Source organism: Oreochromis aureus, linkage group 14, assembly GCF_013358895.1.
Source record: "Oreochromis aureus strain Israel breed Guangdong linkage group 14, ZZ_aureus, whole genome shotgun sequence".
Taxonomy (NCBI): Eukaryota; Metazoa; Chordata; class Actinopteri; order Cichliformes; family Cichlidae; genus Oreochromis; species Oreochromis aureus.
In genome coordinates this window covers 26,229,548-26,247,004 of record NC_052955.1, presented here as the reverse complement: position 1 = coordinate 26,247,004, position 17,457 = coordinate 26,229,548, and the positions used below count along the sequence as shown (strand labels likewise).

The 17,457-nt window shown below is 41.3% G+C and overlaps 1 protein-coding gene across 2 annotated transcripts in view; it reads left to right on the top strand.

The window, feature by feature from the left end:
* dscamb (Down syndrome cell adhesion molecule b) overlaps positions 1-17,457 on the top strand; it is a 127,176-nt gene that overhangs the window by 17,070 nt on the left and 92,649 nt on the right. The window contains exons 1-3 of one of the 2 annotated variants that reach the window (XM_039622257.1): positions 574-588; positions 2,270-2,587; positions 3,957-4,103. In XM_039622257.1, coding sequence (XP_039478191.1) covers positions 4,001-4,103 — 103 coding nt within the window. In that variant the 5' untranslated portion in view covers positions 574-588; positions 2,270-2,587; positions 3,957-4,000. Of the gene's footprint in view, positions 1-573; positions 589-2,269; positions 2,588-3,956; positions 4,104-17,457 lie in introns of those variants that run through there. The other variant, XM_039622256.1, reaches the window with a different exon arrangement.

Here is a 17,457-nt window from a genome sequence, read left to right as displayed (position 1 = left end):
TGGACCACCCAGTCTTAAAAAGTCAGTCTTTCTATAAACGCATATGCGACATTTACACAATCTGCTTTATATATTGTTGAAAAAACTGTATATGCAATATATTTTTTAAGATATAAACTATATAATACACTATATTTAACAAATACCTAATTTTTCACATATCAAACAAACATAATGAGTTTTGTAAACATCTTATCATCCGTTTAAACAAATGAATCTGCAAAAATATTTTGCATGTATGCATATGGGCATGTTCTAGGACAGGCAGATAATGTATTACAGACAGGCAGCAAGCAGAGTCGCGTATTGTGTAAAAAAAGGATGCAGACATTGATTGATTGGTACTTGCTACTTGTGGGCTGTACTACAGTCTGAGTCACAGCTGACATGTTAAAAACCATAATTACATTACAGCATCAAAAATGTGTTTTCTATAAATATATTATTTTATTGTGTCTTACATTTTTCCTCACAAAGGTGATTAGAGCCCCCTAAAAGCTATAATGCAAGCCATATAAGGCACTTTGCTCCTTTTCAGTAATAAAATTTAGGCTGCATTCTTGCCAACAGGGAGACCAAGCAGACATGGTGAGATATTGCAGTGATACCTGTGATATTACAGTCTCAGTAGAAAAAACAGCATTGTTTAATTTGACATAACAATTGATATGATTCAGTTTTTTAACATATGTCGCCAGTGTGTTTTAATACAGGAAAAATAAACAGCACCCACCCCATTTGTGGGTTTCTAGCTAGCTAACCCCCCCCCCCAAAAAACTATCTTTGTTAGCACTAAACATTTTAATGTAGAAGTTTCAAATACATCTAAAATGAGTGCACCGTTTTGACATAGTTTTTTGCAGGTTTGAATGATACTAATATCAGTGTTAGCTTGTTTATTTTGTATTTTATTTTACATTAGCATTAGCCTGTATAGCGCTAATTTAAGCTAACATAAAAGATAAGGTTATTTTCGCCATTTATTCATATTCCTGGGGGGAAAAAACCTCTTTCACTTGCTGTCTATTTGCAGTAGCACAGTTTACGTCTTATAATATAATATTATTTAAATTATTTTGGAAGAAAAAAATAAATTTATAAGAAAATGCTGTGGGGGGGGCGCAAATTTACAGAACACTGTTTTATTTAAGCTTAATGTAGCAATTGTATAGCTTTATAGTCTCACAGAAAAATATACTGTCTGTTTGTATTTTGATAAATAGTTACCCTGCCCTGAACTACAGTCAAAACGTTTAAATGAAATGTCTGTATAGTTGGTTTTTTTTAGTGTAGTGGCGTAGTGTAGTTTATATAACATTGAAAATATAGCTCTCTGTCCAACTTTTCAATATATCTGCATATTCCTTTCTCGGGAGAAAGGCTCCAGCAGTGATCCTTACCTCCCTAATAATTTTTGTGTGTTGAATTCCTAATCTACAAATGAGTGTTTTGCATGTGTACATGTGCAGGTCAGTGGAGTGTCTCATTGCTAGTTCAGAGCTACTGGAGCAGAGAAAAGGATGGAAATGTCTGCAATTTGAAACCTTGTTAGGAATTTATGAAGTGCTAAAATGTTTTCTCCCCAGAGAGGGTCCAAGCCAGCTGCCAGTGCCACTGTAAGCCATTTACTGCAGAGCTTTGCCACCAGGCTGAGGCGACAAGGCATACACACACAAATGCTGTATTTTTGCCTGAAATACAAACAAACTGTCTTTTCACAGAACCTCAGATCGTAGACATCTGCTGCCTTGGCTTCTTCACTCTGAAATCAAACAGCTGTAGATTTATATGCAGCTAATTGATCCAACATTGACATTTATTACCCTCCTTTCCTCTTGAGAATGCTCCTGCACTAACTACATTTAATGCCATTCTCTTTACAGTGGTGCTAGTTTAAACTGAAGCATGAACATAATCACGGCCCCGGACCTTATTTCATAATTGATGGGAGTTTATGTTAATTTAATGTTCCCAAAATCCCAGGGATGGGAATACATTGATGAATCCATAACTGCTCATCATGAGCAATGAATAAGCAGCACTTGGAGTCAGAGATTTTTAACAAATACTGATTCAATCTTTTTCATCTTAACTAATTTAAATTGATACTTAAATATCAAGAGCTTAATATCAAAAGCTTATTTATTAACATAAGTTAAGGTGGTGCTTTCAGCAATAATTACTGGAAAATTTAAAAATGAAAGACAGATAAATAAAATCAAAACCACAGATTGTGATGTTCTCCTATTTTTTTCTTTTTCTTTTCCAGTTTTCAGTGAAGACCTACATTCCAGCTTATACTTTGTCAATGCATCTCTGCAAGAGGTAGTATTTGCCAGCACCACAGGGACCTCTGTGCCCTGTCCTGCTGGGGGTGCGCCGCCTGCCTCGTTGCGGTGGTATCTGGCTACCGGCGAGGAGATCTACGATGTCCCCGGCATCCGTCATGTTCACCCCAATGGAACCCTCCAGATCTTCAACTTCCTGCCATCCAGCTTTAGCAAGCTGATCCATGACAACACGTACTACTGCACTGCCGAGAACCCTTCTGGCAAGATTAGGAGTCAGGATGTCCACATCAAAGCCGGTGAGTCTCCAAATAAGGGTTTGAAGGGCTTGTTGTGATTGTCATGATGGGGGAACTTAGATGGGTATGAATTTAACAGATTGCTGTAGAAGTGTACAACACTTGTAGTACAGATAGTGCTTTTTTTTGTAGTATAATGGTTAAGTCCAGCAAAAGTCCAAAATCTTACAATAATGCTGCTTAAAGGCGCAGAGCAATTAATGATTGATCTGTGGGTATAGATCAGACAGTTGCCAGGCAGAACCCTTGACGGTCCAATCCCAAGTTGTTCTTAGGACATGCACTTCTCTCTTTGGGAAGAAACCTAAGGTAGCGCTTCAGGTTAGGAGAAACGGGATTGATAGTGTTGGGCGTACCTCAACGCACAGCTTTTGGAAGCAGTCTACTGGAGAAGGCTGGACTTTAATCCACTCTGCTATTGCCCTCAGTGATTGGACAGGGCAGTGTCGGACAGAGGTGGGTATACTTGTATCTTCCCAGCTTGGTGCCTGCAAACTGGGGTTTTCCCCAGTGTAAAAAAAAAAAAAAAAAACAGGTCCTGACTGTAAAGCACCAAATAACAGCTCTGAATTTCTGGTAGTTTCTTGGAGTCTTGAGTAGGGTGATGGAAGTGGCCCAAGTTGGAGACTCCATTGTCCTACTGGGGGACTTCAGTGCTTATCTGGGCAATGACAGTAAAATTGGAGGGCTGTGACTGGAAAGACAAATCTGAATGATCTGAATCCAAGCACTGTTCTGGCATTGGAATATTTGTCCATAAATAACACCACGTTCAAGCATATGAATGTTAACCAGGACACTCTAGGACACAGGTCAATGATCAGTTTTGTAACTGTATCAGTAGACTTTTGGCCAAATGTGTTGAACACTCAGGGGAAGAGAGGAGCTCAGCAATAACTAATGGTGAGTGGAGGATGCCAGTTAGCCCAGCCATGCCTAAATGTATATTGAGGAGGAGCGTCCCACCTCTGGTAGAACTTCAACAGCATTCTGACAGAGGCTGGCGGTCTGAATAGACCATGTTATGCACCTCCGTTGATTGCTACAAGGAGCTGTGTAAGGTGGTTGATACCTGCTATTGACTGAAACACAGATAAGATTAGAAGTTCATGCTATAACATGTACCAGTTTTGAAGTTACATTTTTTAGGTGAAACTTGTGTCTCTACTTTAAGCTACACTTTCCACTACCATGGAAAGTGTCCCTTTCTTTGCAATTTTATACCACAGATCTGCAACTCTGATGTTTTCTTTGATGGCAGACCCAGTTTGCTTCACCATATCTGTTTTAAAAAAAAGTGCATAATAATGTAATTTTTTTCCTGTAAATAAGACATGTCATGTATTTCTGTTTTTTAATTGTTCAATAGTATCACGGGAACCCTACACAGTCAGAGTGGCTGACCAGAAGGCTATGAGAGGGAGTGTAGCCGTGTTCAAGTGCATTATTCCTGCTTCTGTGGAGGCCTACGTCACTGTTGTATCATGGGAGAAAGACACCGTGTCGCTCAGCTCAGGTAGGAGAAAAACTTCAAATACAGAGCTTTTAGCACTCAAAGCCTCCATGTTCACAACATGGTAACAACTGAACTTAATGTGTAATATCTGAAGGTAAAAAGCAAACATTGATGCTAAAATGACCGACCACATTTGTAACTTTGTGCAAGGTATGTACTAAAAAAAGACTTTTAGTGGCCATGCTGGTAATTTCTGAGAGTTGTGTCCTTTTTTTTTTTTTTTGGCTGTTTATGCCCAGTTGCCCTCCACTCACTCTGCTCTGTGCTCTTTGGATGCTGTGTTCTGTTTAGCTGTGAGTCATCTTCTTACCTGTTTACTGGCTTAGTCTGCCATTACTGGGGCTCTGCAGCTCTATACAGCTATGTCCTCTCACTAGCCAGAGGATGTTGATAACTGTCACATTGAATCACTGGGCTTCTCTTTCTTGTACACACTCCACCTCAGCCAACGCCATTTTGAGTCCAGCAAGGGGTAAAGTGGGACAGTTTACATAGCATTACATACCAATGACCTAGTTTACCCTCCTTGTTTGAATCCAGTGGCACAGCGTGATAGCACAACACACCAGAACGTTCTGTGGCTTGAATTTTTACTCAGGTTAAATGGGATGCTTATCTCTTTGATTGCTCCATGTACTGCCCGCTGGCTGATTTTGCTTCATACTGTGGCGTTCAGGGACCTGTAAGTGAGCACTTGATGTCATTTGACTGAAGGCAGAATCTGGGACGGTGTTTTGGTGGCATTTTAAATGTGTGTGCTCAAGCATGAAGATGTGTCTTCTGATCCATGCCAGCGACTTATTTACTCGAGGTTACTCGAGTTACTCGCTGCGAGCTGCTGGTTGAAGACATTGCCTAATGTCACGGAGAGCGAGCAAATACGCAGCATGCAGATATGATTAGGTTCCGCAAATGAAATGAATCATGTAGACAAGACCCAGAGATGATGTTTATCTTAAGTGTGACTGAAAAAAACAAAAGCGTCCATGCAAATGAAATACTTTTACGTGTGTTCTCTAGATCAAAAACAAAAGTTTGTTGACCTGAATTAGAAAATACATGAAAAACACCTCTCCATGTATAGACCAGGAGTAGTATTTGTGCCATTTCTGCAAATTAAAATGAAATGTCTGCCAGTTAATTTTCCAAATCAGCTCTCATACAGTCCACAGTGATGTCTGTGCTTTTTACCGCAGGCCAGACGGCCTATAGAATATGCAGTGAAGTTTTGATGGATTATATTGTACACTTGGTGTTCTTTTGAGTTCTTTCGCGAGTGTTCAAAAGAACAACGATATCGGATTGTCTGTGTTTACTCCAATAAGTATTGCAGCAGGCGAGTGCTGTCAAAAGCATGAGCACACGGTCAAAATCACTGCTGCTCGGTGATAAATATTTGATGGTAGATTCTGATGCATGAGCGGATTCACCGCGCACTGTTATGGAGAGGGTATGTTTACTCTAGGAGCGAGGGTTAGGAGGTGTGTGTGTGTGTTGTGTGCTCGTGTTTGTGCGTGAGCAAAGAGCAAGAGAGTGAGTGAGAGACACCATAAGGATACCAACCGGGCTTGACAATGGCAGGAGGATGCAGTCTGGCCCAGCCTAGTTTTCCGACTTTTTTCCACAGCCCTTTCCTTTCTTTTATTCAGTTTTACATAAAAGACGATTTAGTCTCAGAGGACACAAAATAAAGCTATCCCACCGCCTCACTGAATTATTAATCTCAGGTTTTTGTTGGGAGCGGTAACATCAAGTGCACTTCTCTACCCTTGCACGGTGCATCAGAATTAGAAGAAAGACATCTTTTATAAGATATTTCTCTGAATAGAGGCTGAAATAATCAAAATGGTTAAAACATTGTGGCGGATGATGATGATGATAAAGACCTGCGGCTCTGAAACATCTAAGCTGATACCAACTATGTGCTCGCTGCTTAAAATGTTCAGGTGTGAGTTTTTGCCTTTTGAGATCTTTAAGTCGCAGAGAGGAAACTGGCTCAAATCGCAGCTGCTGACATCTGTGGAATATCCAGTGATTCACATTAGGGTCAAAAATAGATGCATAATTACAGACTAGAGCTTGTCTTAATTAATCAGCTGTGATTGAAAAGTTAATTACAATATGAATTACCTTTCAGAACGAGGACTGCTTAGTAGTCATTTGAAGCGGCCTGTTTTCAATGTGAATGAGCACGATGCAAGCTCACCGGGTCCTAATGTTGCCACTAACATACCATTAACCCGTCATGAATTTTAAAATGGATCTCGCAGCTTGAGCTTTCAAATGGCCGGCTCCGATCGCCTCCTCGCCGCTTTTGATAAACAATTGACAGAGCTAATAGAGAGATGAAAGGGGTAAAAAAAATATGAAAGGAAGGAAGGTAGAGTAGGGAGGGGAGGAGTTGAGCTGTGTCCTACTGTGGTCCTGCCAGGATTTTATATGATGAACCTTTATTTGAATGCACGTGTGCGCTCGTGTTGTCTTACTACCTGTGTGCACACATTCATGTCTATGCAGAGCTTTTCTTTTCTTTTTTTTTTACACGCCCCGGTGTGTTTGCATGTCAAGTGCCCGTGCTTTTTGAAAAGGGATAGTGTGTGTCTGTGTTTTCTGTCTATCTGCCTTTTTGTCTCCTATCATTCATGATATGAGGCAGCTTAATGAGCTGGGCGGCCTTGGTTTCAGACAAGAGCTTCTGCAAAACCAGTGCTTAAACGCCAAATGAGCTGCAGAGAACATGTTGTCTCAGAGACCTTGTACTCGTCTCTAGGATGCTCATAGTTACGTATGTTGTGCAATTTGAGCACAAATTCGCCCTCTGCTTGCATCTTCAGTCGTGAGCTGAAATCTGTCAAGCCTTGGATTAGTTCCTCTTGTGCCTACCGCGTACAGACCAACTTCTTATTGACTGTTCTTGCGCTCTATAGATGAAGAAGGAACATTAGCCCAAAGTTATCATGCTGTTGGTAAGAAAGGATGCACACAAGATAGCTCTCAGGGTTTAACTTTTGTTGCAAGTAGATGCATCAAACTTTGAAACTGAAAGAGCAGAATTTTCGGTGTAGTGCCTGGATGTGAGTGTTTAGATTATGTAATTGAACCCTTTCTTTAGGTTAATTAGTTATAATTTGACTTTTATTTCAAGTTAATGTCAGATTGCTGCCTATCTTGGTCTAGGATGCTGTCACAAAAAGCAGTCTGAGTGTCTGAATCTTTCTTTTTAGAGATTGTGCCAAATCAAGTTCAGTCTATAGCACATTAAAAAAACAGCTGTTGGTCAAAGTGCTATACATCTAAAAAAACAAAACAAAACATGAAAATACGGGACAAAATGACAAAATGAGTTAAAAAAGGGAAATGTATGATGAAGCACTTCACAACAGTGGGAAGGAAAAACTCCCTTTTAACAGGATGAAACTTCTGGCAGAACTAGGCTCAGCTGTCACTGACCACTGACAACACTTATAGTAAAACTCATATCTTTGTCTTTTAATCACTGGCCCAGTGCTGTAGTGTACTTAGGCTAAGAGAACACTACACCTGTACACCTATCACATACTAATCCGGGAGGAAACCTGACACAGCCTTAGATAAAGAAGTGAAAGCCAGACCGATGACCTGCAGAAACGCCCTGGGGGAGAGCTGGTAAAGAGGGGAAAGGTGAAGAGAGGTCAGGTAGGACGGGGAGAGGACAGGAAAAGAAGAAGAAGGAGGCCATATCTCCCCGTCACAAGGAGATACGGCCTCCTTCAGGGAAAGAAAATGCATGCCTCTCATCTTTTCAGGCAGGAGATTAGGTTAGAGATGAAGGACAGGAAGCTTTATTGTGCATTACAGTAAGACACAGGCTTAGAGTGCGAAGGAGGGAAGGAAGAAAGGAGGGAAGGAAGAGACTCCACAGGTCCTGCCTACTTCCAGGGTGTGCTGCCATCTTGGCTTTCCACCCTCTAAATTCTACACAACATTGCATAACTTTTCTTCTCCGATGTTTGAATTAAATTTGGACAATACATAAATACCATAAGAGTACAGCAGTTGTCTGTTGTCTAGATTTGGCCAAATCTTCATATAAATATATTTTTAATATTCAGTAATATTTTTTTTTAACCAAAAACATGTCTGCGTACTTCATTTACTAACAAATATCACATTTTTTGTTTGTTTTGATTTTGTTTGCAAATCATATTGTGATAACCTAAATATTTCTAATATTTATTAACTGTTTATTAATTGCAAAATAGAACTACAAACATATCCTGTATCACTGGATCATACCGCACACGTTTTAAAGAGAGAGAGCTTTTTTGGTTTGTATACAGTATACATAATATACTGTAATATGGTGTTTATCCATAATGATAAAATCAGATGTTGACATTTTTTATGTTTATGTATGACTGAGGAAAATACTTCTCTTCTCTTCTCTTCTCTTCTCTTCTCTTCCATCCTCCTCCGCCGGCCTTGACTGTCGGACTTCTTTCTTTTCCTCTCATCTCGTTGCATAACCTGCTTGGCACAGTGCCCCAGTCAATTTCCTCCTGCGTGGAAAATGCTATTTTTTTTATTTGCTTTATGCAAATAACTCTATCCAATACTCAGAGCATCAGCTAGGGGGACAAAAAAAAATCTGGTTACATTTTTCAGTCACATGCGTGTTGGCTTCTCTTGCATTCTGCTCACTCGTCTCTCTTCCTTGTGAGTGCTTATAGGGGCTAATTAAACAGTTTGCTTCCTAATAGAATCACAGCCTTAACCAGCCAGCGGCCCAGATGCGGGAATGTAAAGGATGTCTTCAAAGGGGCTACTGTAGGTGTTTGGTTTACGTGATCACTGTTGCAGGATTTTTATCATGCTAGTGATGTGCCACCGTCTCCATTTTTCACTGAGATTGACAGTGAGGGCACTGAGAAGGCAGGCAGAGATGGGGCTGTAAATTCAACACGCCCAAAGTCAGGCCAACCTTGAAAGGAGGGCACAGTGCTAGAAATGAGCTTGTGAGGGAATAAGATGCAATGAAATGTCGAGAAGGAGAGGGCAGATTAGAAGAAAGGAAGTGAGGCGAGAGTTGGGGAAACAAAAGAGTGAGAAGGAAGGGCTAGAGAGACGTGTGGGTGAGGCTTTTTCTTTGGTAAACAAGAGACTGCATCACATTCGCCACATGATCTCGTCCCTCTGTCTTCCTCTTTAAAGCTTTCTTCACTCGTTCTCACTTTCAGTCTCTTTCAAATTTCTGTTTCTTCTTCCTCCCCACACGAGCAGGGTTTGTTGATCTTGTTGTTTGGGGGGGGGGCTTGAAAATGGGTCACGGCTCAAGCACAAGAGTGCGATGACTGGAATTCAGAGAAAGCTCAAGATATTATTATGAGCATGTGCGCATATCAGCACATATATGTGCCTGTGTGTATGTTAGTGGGTGCATGGCTGTGTGTGTATGTGTGTGTTTGCACCACACTCCACCCATTCTGCAGTGAAACCCTATGAAAACAACACCGCCTATCATTTTGCTCCCCCCCTCCTCCCACACAGATCAGCAGTTAGTGAAATGCTGACCCTTGTCTTTCACTGCACCCCTTTTCCCAGTCCACACACACACACACACACACACACACACACACACACACACACACACACACGCTCTTGTTTTCATATCTTAGTGAAGACATCTAATTGACATAATGCTTTCCCTAGCCGCTTACCCTAACCCTAACCATTAAAAATGGATGCCTAACCCTAACCCCTTAGCCTAAATCTAATGATAACCTAATTGTAACCCTGACACTTTGAGCCACATTTTGAGCCTTAAAAATGCCTTTAAACTCGTGGGGACGGGCATTTTGTCCCCATAAGTGACTGCTGGTGTCCACAAGTATAGTGCCAAGCCAATTTTCTGGACGTCTAAACATGTACACACACACACACACACACACACTGACTCTAAAGGAGATGGGGTGCTTTTTGTTTCTATAGTATGTTTCTCTGTAAAGGTGCTGCTTCTGAGTAACTATTTCTATTTTTAACAGCACATATTTGTTGTGTGTGCAGCTTGTGATGTTGTCACATAAGGAGTGTTTTGGGTTGGTGGGCTAAGGCCACCCTCTCGTAATAAAAAAGCAAAATCAATAGTTGTGTGCATTAATCACTCTGCTGCCACAGAGAATTATGGGAACGTGAGCTGAAGGATGCATTTTGTGCATTTGCAACTTATGAGTGCTGCATGAAGGGGAGTTTGGGGAATTGGAACAGGACGAGACAAGACCCTTTTAGCAAGAAGTGAGGTTAGCGCGGAGATAGTTGGTGGGGGGTGTTTTCTTGTGTACACGCATTGTGCGCGCAGTCATCTCACTGTTGCCTTTTCTTAGCTCGCTGTTGGGTGGCATTCACACCGTGTTATTTTGAAAGCTTTGATGTTTGAGGCTTTAAAATAGCTGGGATCACATTTTCATCTTAAAGGTTCTTTAATAAGCAGCAGTTTTTGGATGGTTCAGCACACATTTTTACGCTTTTTATATTATTATTTGGATTCAGATCTTCCTTCAGCACAGAGGAGAGATAAAGAAAACCTCGCTCCCCTTTGACTTTCTCTTTGAGCTTCCACTGTTTGAAGTCTCCATCTTAGCTGTGGTGAGGGCTTGAGGACGTGATACATATTTGATAAGGATCGATAGAAGGGTTACTGAGACTGAGATGGAGGGAAATCAATCTTGGACTGGGCTTCCCAAAAGCATCTTAAACCTAAGGTGATCTTTGAAGAATCCAGCTCTGGAGCTGATGCACAGACTTGTAAATGTTCACAGAAACACAATGCAATTCTTTAAAAAGTTCCTTTCATGTCCTCTCTTTTCCTTTTTTTTAGTTCATCTGTTGAACAACTGTTTCACTGATGTTCGTGTTTTATATTAAACCGTCTACTGACATAATCGCTGTGCACATAAAACAATAAAGCAATCTGTTTAGTGATGGGGGACTGAACAGCAGACAACGTTCTGGCACGGTGGCTGTGATTCCCAGCTGATACTCCATACGGATAGACAAAATCAACAACTGTTGAGGCGGGCACTCTTCCATCAGTGTTTACTAATAAACAGTAGCAATATGGCAGCCATTAGGCTGTTTAGGCTGAGAATGATTAGGGTGGTGATGGCTAGGCGCAATGGGAGACTGAACATGCTCTCATCTTTAATAGGCAATTTGGCTATGGGGGATGCCGCTTTGTTTTTGACTTGGCCTGAAGACAGAAGCCTAGATAAGCGCTGATTTGGAAGAGTGTGCTGCGAGTGCAGTGATCTCATTTTAGGAAATTTGTGTTACGGAGGCCAGTGCGATCTGCAGAAAGAAAGTGTAGAATATCAAGATGAAATGCAATTTGAAGTTACTGTTGATCTTATACACATTGTCTTATTACCTTAAAAAATAAGACAGAAATAGAAAGATGTAAATAATTTAGCTTTTTTTCCAGAGAAAAGTTAGAAATTTAAGTTTTATGATTGAAAGAAGCTCATCTAGAGGAAAAGGTCCATCCTGCCCGAGCTTTTGGATTACTGTAGAGCAACGCTCTGCTGAAAATGGACTGGAGCCGGGCCAGAACTAGCCTGGCGTCGGGCCAAAACACAGATTAGTAATAAGCATGGTGTGAGCTAATTACAGCCAGAACAAGCAATTAATTTCTGTTTATAAACTCTCCTGTATGTGGGCTGCTGAATGAAATGGCTGCGTAGGTGCAAGCACCCTGTGCTCATGCATGTGTCTGCATGTGTCATGCATGACAGGTGGTGGGGTTCACGGAGGAATGTGTCCATATGTTCCCAGCTGAAGCACTGGGATAAATTGAGACAAACTGGTGGGCTCAGTCACATCCCATAATGCAGCCAGTGTCTGATCCCATCTTAAGTGACTGATTAGAGTAAAAAAGGCACTTAATAACTCAAATCACTCTGCTGACCTAATAGGGATTTTTCACTCCATTTTTTCTCTCTCTCTCTCGCTCATCTTCCATCCAATCAAGGATTAATACGTGCTCTTATTCTTCTCCCAGGGTGGTAAATCTGGAAAAATATAGTAAATCACATTGAGCCTCTTTAAACTTTCACACAGTGCCTGGGAGCCCGTGGGCCCCATGCTGGGCATCTGTAACACTGATTAGACATGATCATGGTTTCAGAACACCTGCAGTGGACACCAATCAGAGAGTCGGAGAGAGGGATCTAATTTTACAACCAAACACTGTGTGGATGTATAAGTTCGTCTTAACATCCAGCTATAGCTTCTGAAAACACTACTGCATCTTCCCGAGTTATGGAGCTCTGGGAACTCTCCATGTTATCTCAGCTCGGGTTTAGTTGCTGCAAATGTTACCGGACAGCCTCTGTAAAATGCTTGGGACTTGAAAGACACGTGCACTGACCAGGCAGGATTGCCATTGAGTTCCATTATGGAAAATAAGAATCAGTGTCCGGGAGGCAGAATTTCCCTCTCGGGTAGTTCAAATTTGACTAGACTTTGTTTCTTTGTCTTTCCTTTGCTGTGTCTGGGTATTGATAAGATTTTCATGATTCCGATTCCATTTTCGATTCTGTTTAACGATTCGATTCTTTATCGATTCTCTTATTGATTCTTATTTTTTAAAAAGGAGAACACTAAGGTCGATTAGCTTAGAACTTTGTTTTATATCTTCTCTTTGAACAAGATCGAAATTTAGGAGTAACATGGCCTTACAAACCCAACAGTGAGATCTTAAGAGATCCACAGCCTACGGCTCTTCATTGGGGTGTCACAGGGTCCCCAGGAAAAAAATTGTAAATGTAAAATAATAAAATAAATATTCTTCTGTAGCAATAACAAAGTATAACATAAATTATTCTGTAGCAATTACACAAGAATATCCAGTAATGTCCCTGCCTACAATTAAACACATTCACTTACCGAAAATCGGGGGCATCTGCTGTGGCAAATGGGTGCAAGCCTTTGACCACAAACTTAGTCACTGCTCGGTGACATTCGTCTATCCTGGCCTGAAAGGAGACGCTACCGGTAGACTGCAGCGAGAACTGCCAGCCAGACTCTGTCTGTCTCTCTCATCATGGTCACCTAAATGCACAGTAATGGCAGGTTTTGTAATAAAGCAGATCGCGCTAACATAATATGCACTGTTAGCTGATTATTTACCTGCCGCATTAACGGGAGAGGACGTGCAAACGTTACCGCTGCTGATTCACGAGTCCGGAGCGGAATTAAAAACACGACATTCATTTAAGGTTATCGCGAGTTTTGTGAGCAAATGCTTTTGCATATTCGTAGTGTTTCCTCCTTTAAATGAAATATCTACTTTGCAATACTTGCAAGTTGCCCTGTTGTCATCCGTTCTCGTAAAGTATAACCAAACTTTTGAGCGTTTGAGCCGCTTAGGCGCCGTGTTTCCTGCCAGGTTAATGACGCTCCGCAACGTGGTGACGTCTTTCGGGGAGACTGGAATTGATAAGGGAATCGTTTGCAAAAATGGCAAACAATTCCAAGGAATTGAAACAGTGGGAACCGGTTCTCAACAAGAACCGGGTTTCGATACCCATCCCTAGTCTTCTCAAGCGTTGACCTGTTCATGTTCACCTGGGCTAGCGTTAGGATGCATTTTTGCCACGCGCTAAACAAGCATAGTTTTAGAAACTATTACATGTTGTTGCATGCATTTTAGCCTGCGACTTCTTCAGGTATAGGATTTCCATTTGAGCACACTATACAGGTGAAGATGTGAAACTAATCCTACCCCAAACCTTTAATACAGTGACCTGGTGAACTCTCCTAATGTCATTAGAATATTTTAAAAGCACAAAGTTTAAACTCTTTTGCCAAATAATAAAAGAAAATGAACCCGATTGAGCTGATTGGTGGCTTGAACATCAATCAGTGTTTGGGAATAGTGCAACAAATATACCATCGTCATTTTTATCACTGTTAGTCACTGTACTGTTCTTTTTTTAATGTAACTCAAATGACCTCAATTTGCATATGTTCTCTTTGTTGCCAAGCAGTTATAGTTTAACAAGCCAATCAGCTATAACTGATCATTTTTCTTCTGATACAGCTTTGCTTTAGCCATTCCCCCGAACACCTGAAATGTCCAATTACTGCACAGTTTTAGCGCATCGTGCAAGTTTGAGTTGACTTCACCGGTGACAAATGGACAAATCGCTCTCCAGATTGAATCCATCACAAGTAAATGACCAGCTGACTTCACAGCAAGGTGACCCTCCATCTTTTCCTTGATGTATGAGGCATCAAGCATCATTATTTTTCTTCAAGGCTCGTTTTCTTTCCTCTTGCCTCTACTTTGGCATGAGCCTTGAGAACAACACTTAGACACACACAGACAATCACACACTCGGTATACTCGTGGCCTGTCTTTGACCTCACCTTGCCATCGTGCAGCCAGTGACTAAGATCCAAACACCCAAACTCCCGGTGGACTGCTGCTAAGTGGCTGTGGTGAAAACAGCGGGTCTGCTATGTCCTCACTGTGTGCTAGCTGTGTGTCTGTATGCGATTAAAAGCAGCCAAAAACATTTATAATTAAGCTTCCTGTGATATTATTGCACTGAATTAATGATTTCGAGATATGTGGGGGACTTCTTGTACAAGAGGTTCTTAAACCTGAGAGGACGCGTCGTACTGAAGCATTAATGGCGCTGTGCGTGTATGTGGCCAGTCAAACTGTCATTCGCAGCAGTGACGTCATGAGGTGACAACCACGGGCAGAGTGGCCTTTTGACAGACGCAGCCTGTAATCTTCACATCAGCGTAGGAGTTGAGCCAGCCAATCACAGCCGAGCGCCCATCGCCGCACACGCTTATCACCTGCGTACAGCTGCTGTTGCCCCTTTGAGGGAGCGAGTGAAGAGGATAGAGAGAAAGGAAAGAAAGCACAAGAATGAGCGCCTGAGACAGAGGGTGATTTGTGTTGTGTCGCAGCACATTCACGCCTGCATCTTTCTTTCATACAGTTTCTAAGGTGTGCGTTTGAAGAAGCATTTTTCTGGATCCTATAATCCACATTTTTTTCCCCCCATTTAAGGGTCGAATGAAAGGAAAGTCTTTGTGTTTGTTCTGATTAGTGCTGCATCAGCCCAGCAATAGTTAAAAATGTGATTCAGAGTGGAAGCATGCTTTGTAGCCCTTGCGAAATGAGAAAGGAAAGAGAGAGAGGAGAGATAAGCTCAATCTGAATTGATTTTCGTGTTACTTTCTGCTGTACTTGAGTTTCCATAGCAACGTGGTCAGGTTCCCTCGGCCTCCTAGGGCAAGTGTAATTGTTGTCTATTTCTTCCAGCAAACTTTCCTTTCCTTTCCTTTCCTTTCCTTTCCTTTCCTTTCCTTTCCTTTCCTTTGTCTTTTGCCACTGAGAAATGGAAACATACTGTAGATAAAATGGTTCTTGGGTTTCTTTTTTGCAACTGGCTGAGACTGAATAGCAGTATTAATGGTAGCACAGTTCTGCCATCCAGCCAAAAAAATTCCATGTTCTCTGAAAAGGAGCTTTGGAAATTGTTTAACAATGTAACATTTAAGTTTATCCAACTACTCTGAGTGAGAAATCTCATGTATATATTTAGAGGCAGTAGCTATGTTTCCCTATAAAGGGCAGTGCATAAATTATTATAATGCCCCTAAGACCAAAGTGCCAAACACTGGTCTTTTCAAATATTGTTTTTATCCATCCGACTGTCTAAAACCCAAAGATGTGCACTTTACTTTAAGGTTTAATTTAAGAAGCAATAAAGAATCTGCACAACTGAGAAAGTCTAAGTGTCAAGATCGTTTCCAGTCGCTTGACATGCGCTTTGATAAATGATGCATCGGTTATCAAAACAGATGAATTTCTCTTAATTCACGATTAATGAATTTCAGCTTTAAATAGGTTCAAAAGGTAAGTGTTTTATTATTTCCTTTGCTTTATGATTTATTGCTGTATCTATAAGGCTTGTCAGTGATTTACAGCTCTTTGCTCCTGTTGTCCCCTGACTGATTACCATAATACAAGAACTTTATTTTAAAAAGAAGCTCGGATATAATCAGTGAAAATGGCCGTGACTGAACCTTTGCAGAGTTTAGATTAAAAGAACAAAATGTGTTCACGCACAGATTTTAAAGACGGAGACAGACAAAGGAAGCGAGGAGGAAAAGAAAAAAAAAAGAGTAGCCTAATCCTAAACCGAGTTTGCTGCACATCATCTGATAGATGCATCTTTAAAAAATAAATTAGATATTAGAGCTCTCTGTGAGAGTCCAGTGATACACTGCTGTGCACATAACGAGGCCTTCACAGCTGTTTGGAGTCTAATGGCTCAAAGAGGCCTTCCCTCCTCAGCAAGAAGATATGGAATGCATCTCGGGGCATCTGATTGCTGCTGATCGAGAAATATTTACATTATGGCTTTTAGGACATTATCGAAGAAAAATGGTCCAAAAGCTGATGGAGCTTAGGTCAGCACTCTGACTGTATTTACAGTATATTAGAAAGTGCCTGAGGGAGGCACAAAAAGTCTGGATGTCTCCGCAAAACTTGCTCACCGATATCTAGTTTAAAAAAGGTGTATATAGTGGATTGAGTTAATTTAGCACACAATAACATTAATGTTTCACTTATTGTGCTCTGCTTTGGGTGGGGATGACAGCTAGCTGCTTAAAATGTACAATGCTTTATTTCAAGTAAGCCTCTGCATCTGTGATGGCCTTGGACCTGCCCCAATCTGCTCTGTGTTTTCTTCCTCCAGATCGATGCTAATTAATACACATTTCCCCCAGGGACGGTGGGGAGGCCATGCAGACAATCAGAAATTGCCGTCATAGGCTAGAGTTGAGCCGAGAGCTTTATGGGGAAATAAACCTTCCAAATATTTGCATACAGCAAATAGCTGGAGCCTCGTGTCGTATGTTTCCAACAGCGCTGCCGCTACGTGGCATCAGTCATGAGCTGGGGCTCAGTCTGAGAAGCTAAGTGGACAATCAGTGTTTATCCAGTGGCATATGTTAATTGGCTTGTTAGGCGGAGGCAGCGCCTTGTCTAATCATGTGCTTTAATGCAAATCCAGTTCGCGCAAAGTTCAGCCTTCTATTGTTTTAGCAGCCATATTCCATTAAATCCAAAGGTGTGCACGCCTGTGGTTTACGGTACAGCCAGGCATACAATACAAAATGGCTGTGCCTATACGCGAACAGCCTTCTGGTTCAGCGCTCGTTTTGTTTACTTTCCCGTTCCTGCTCTTCTCTCCTCTCTCCATATCCCTCTGTTAAAACAAGTGGGAAAAAATGAAAAAGGGGAGACATGTTTTTGTGCATGCCTGGCGGACAGATAGGCGCTGCATAA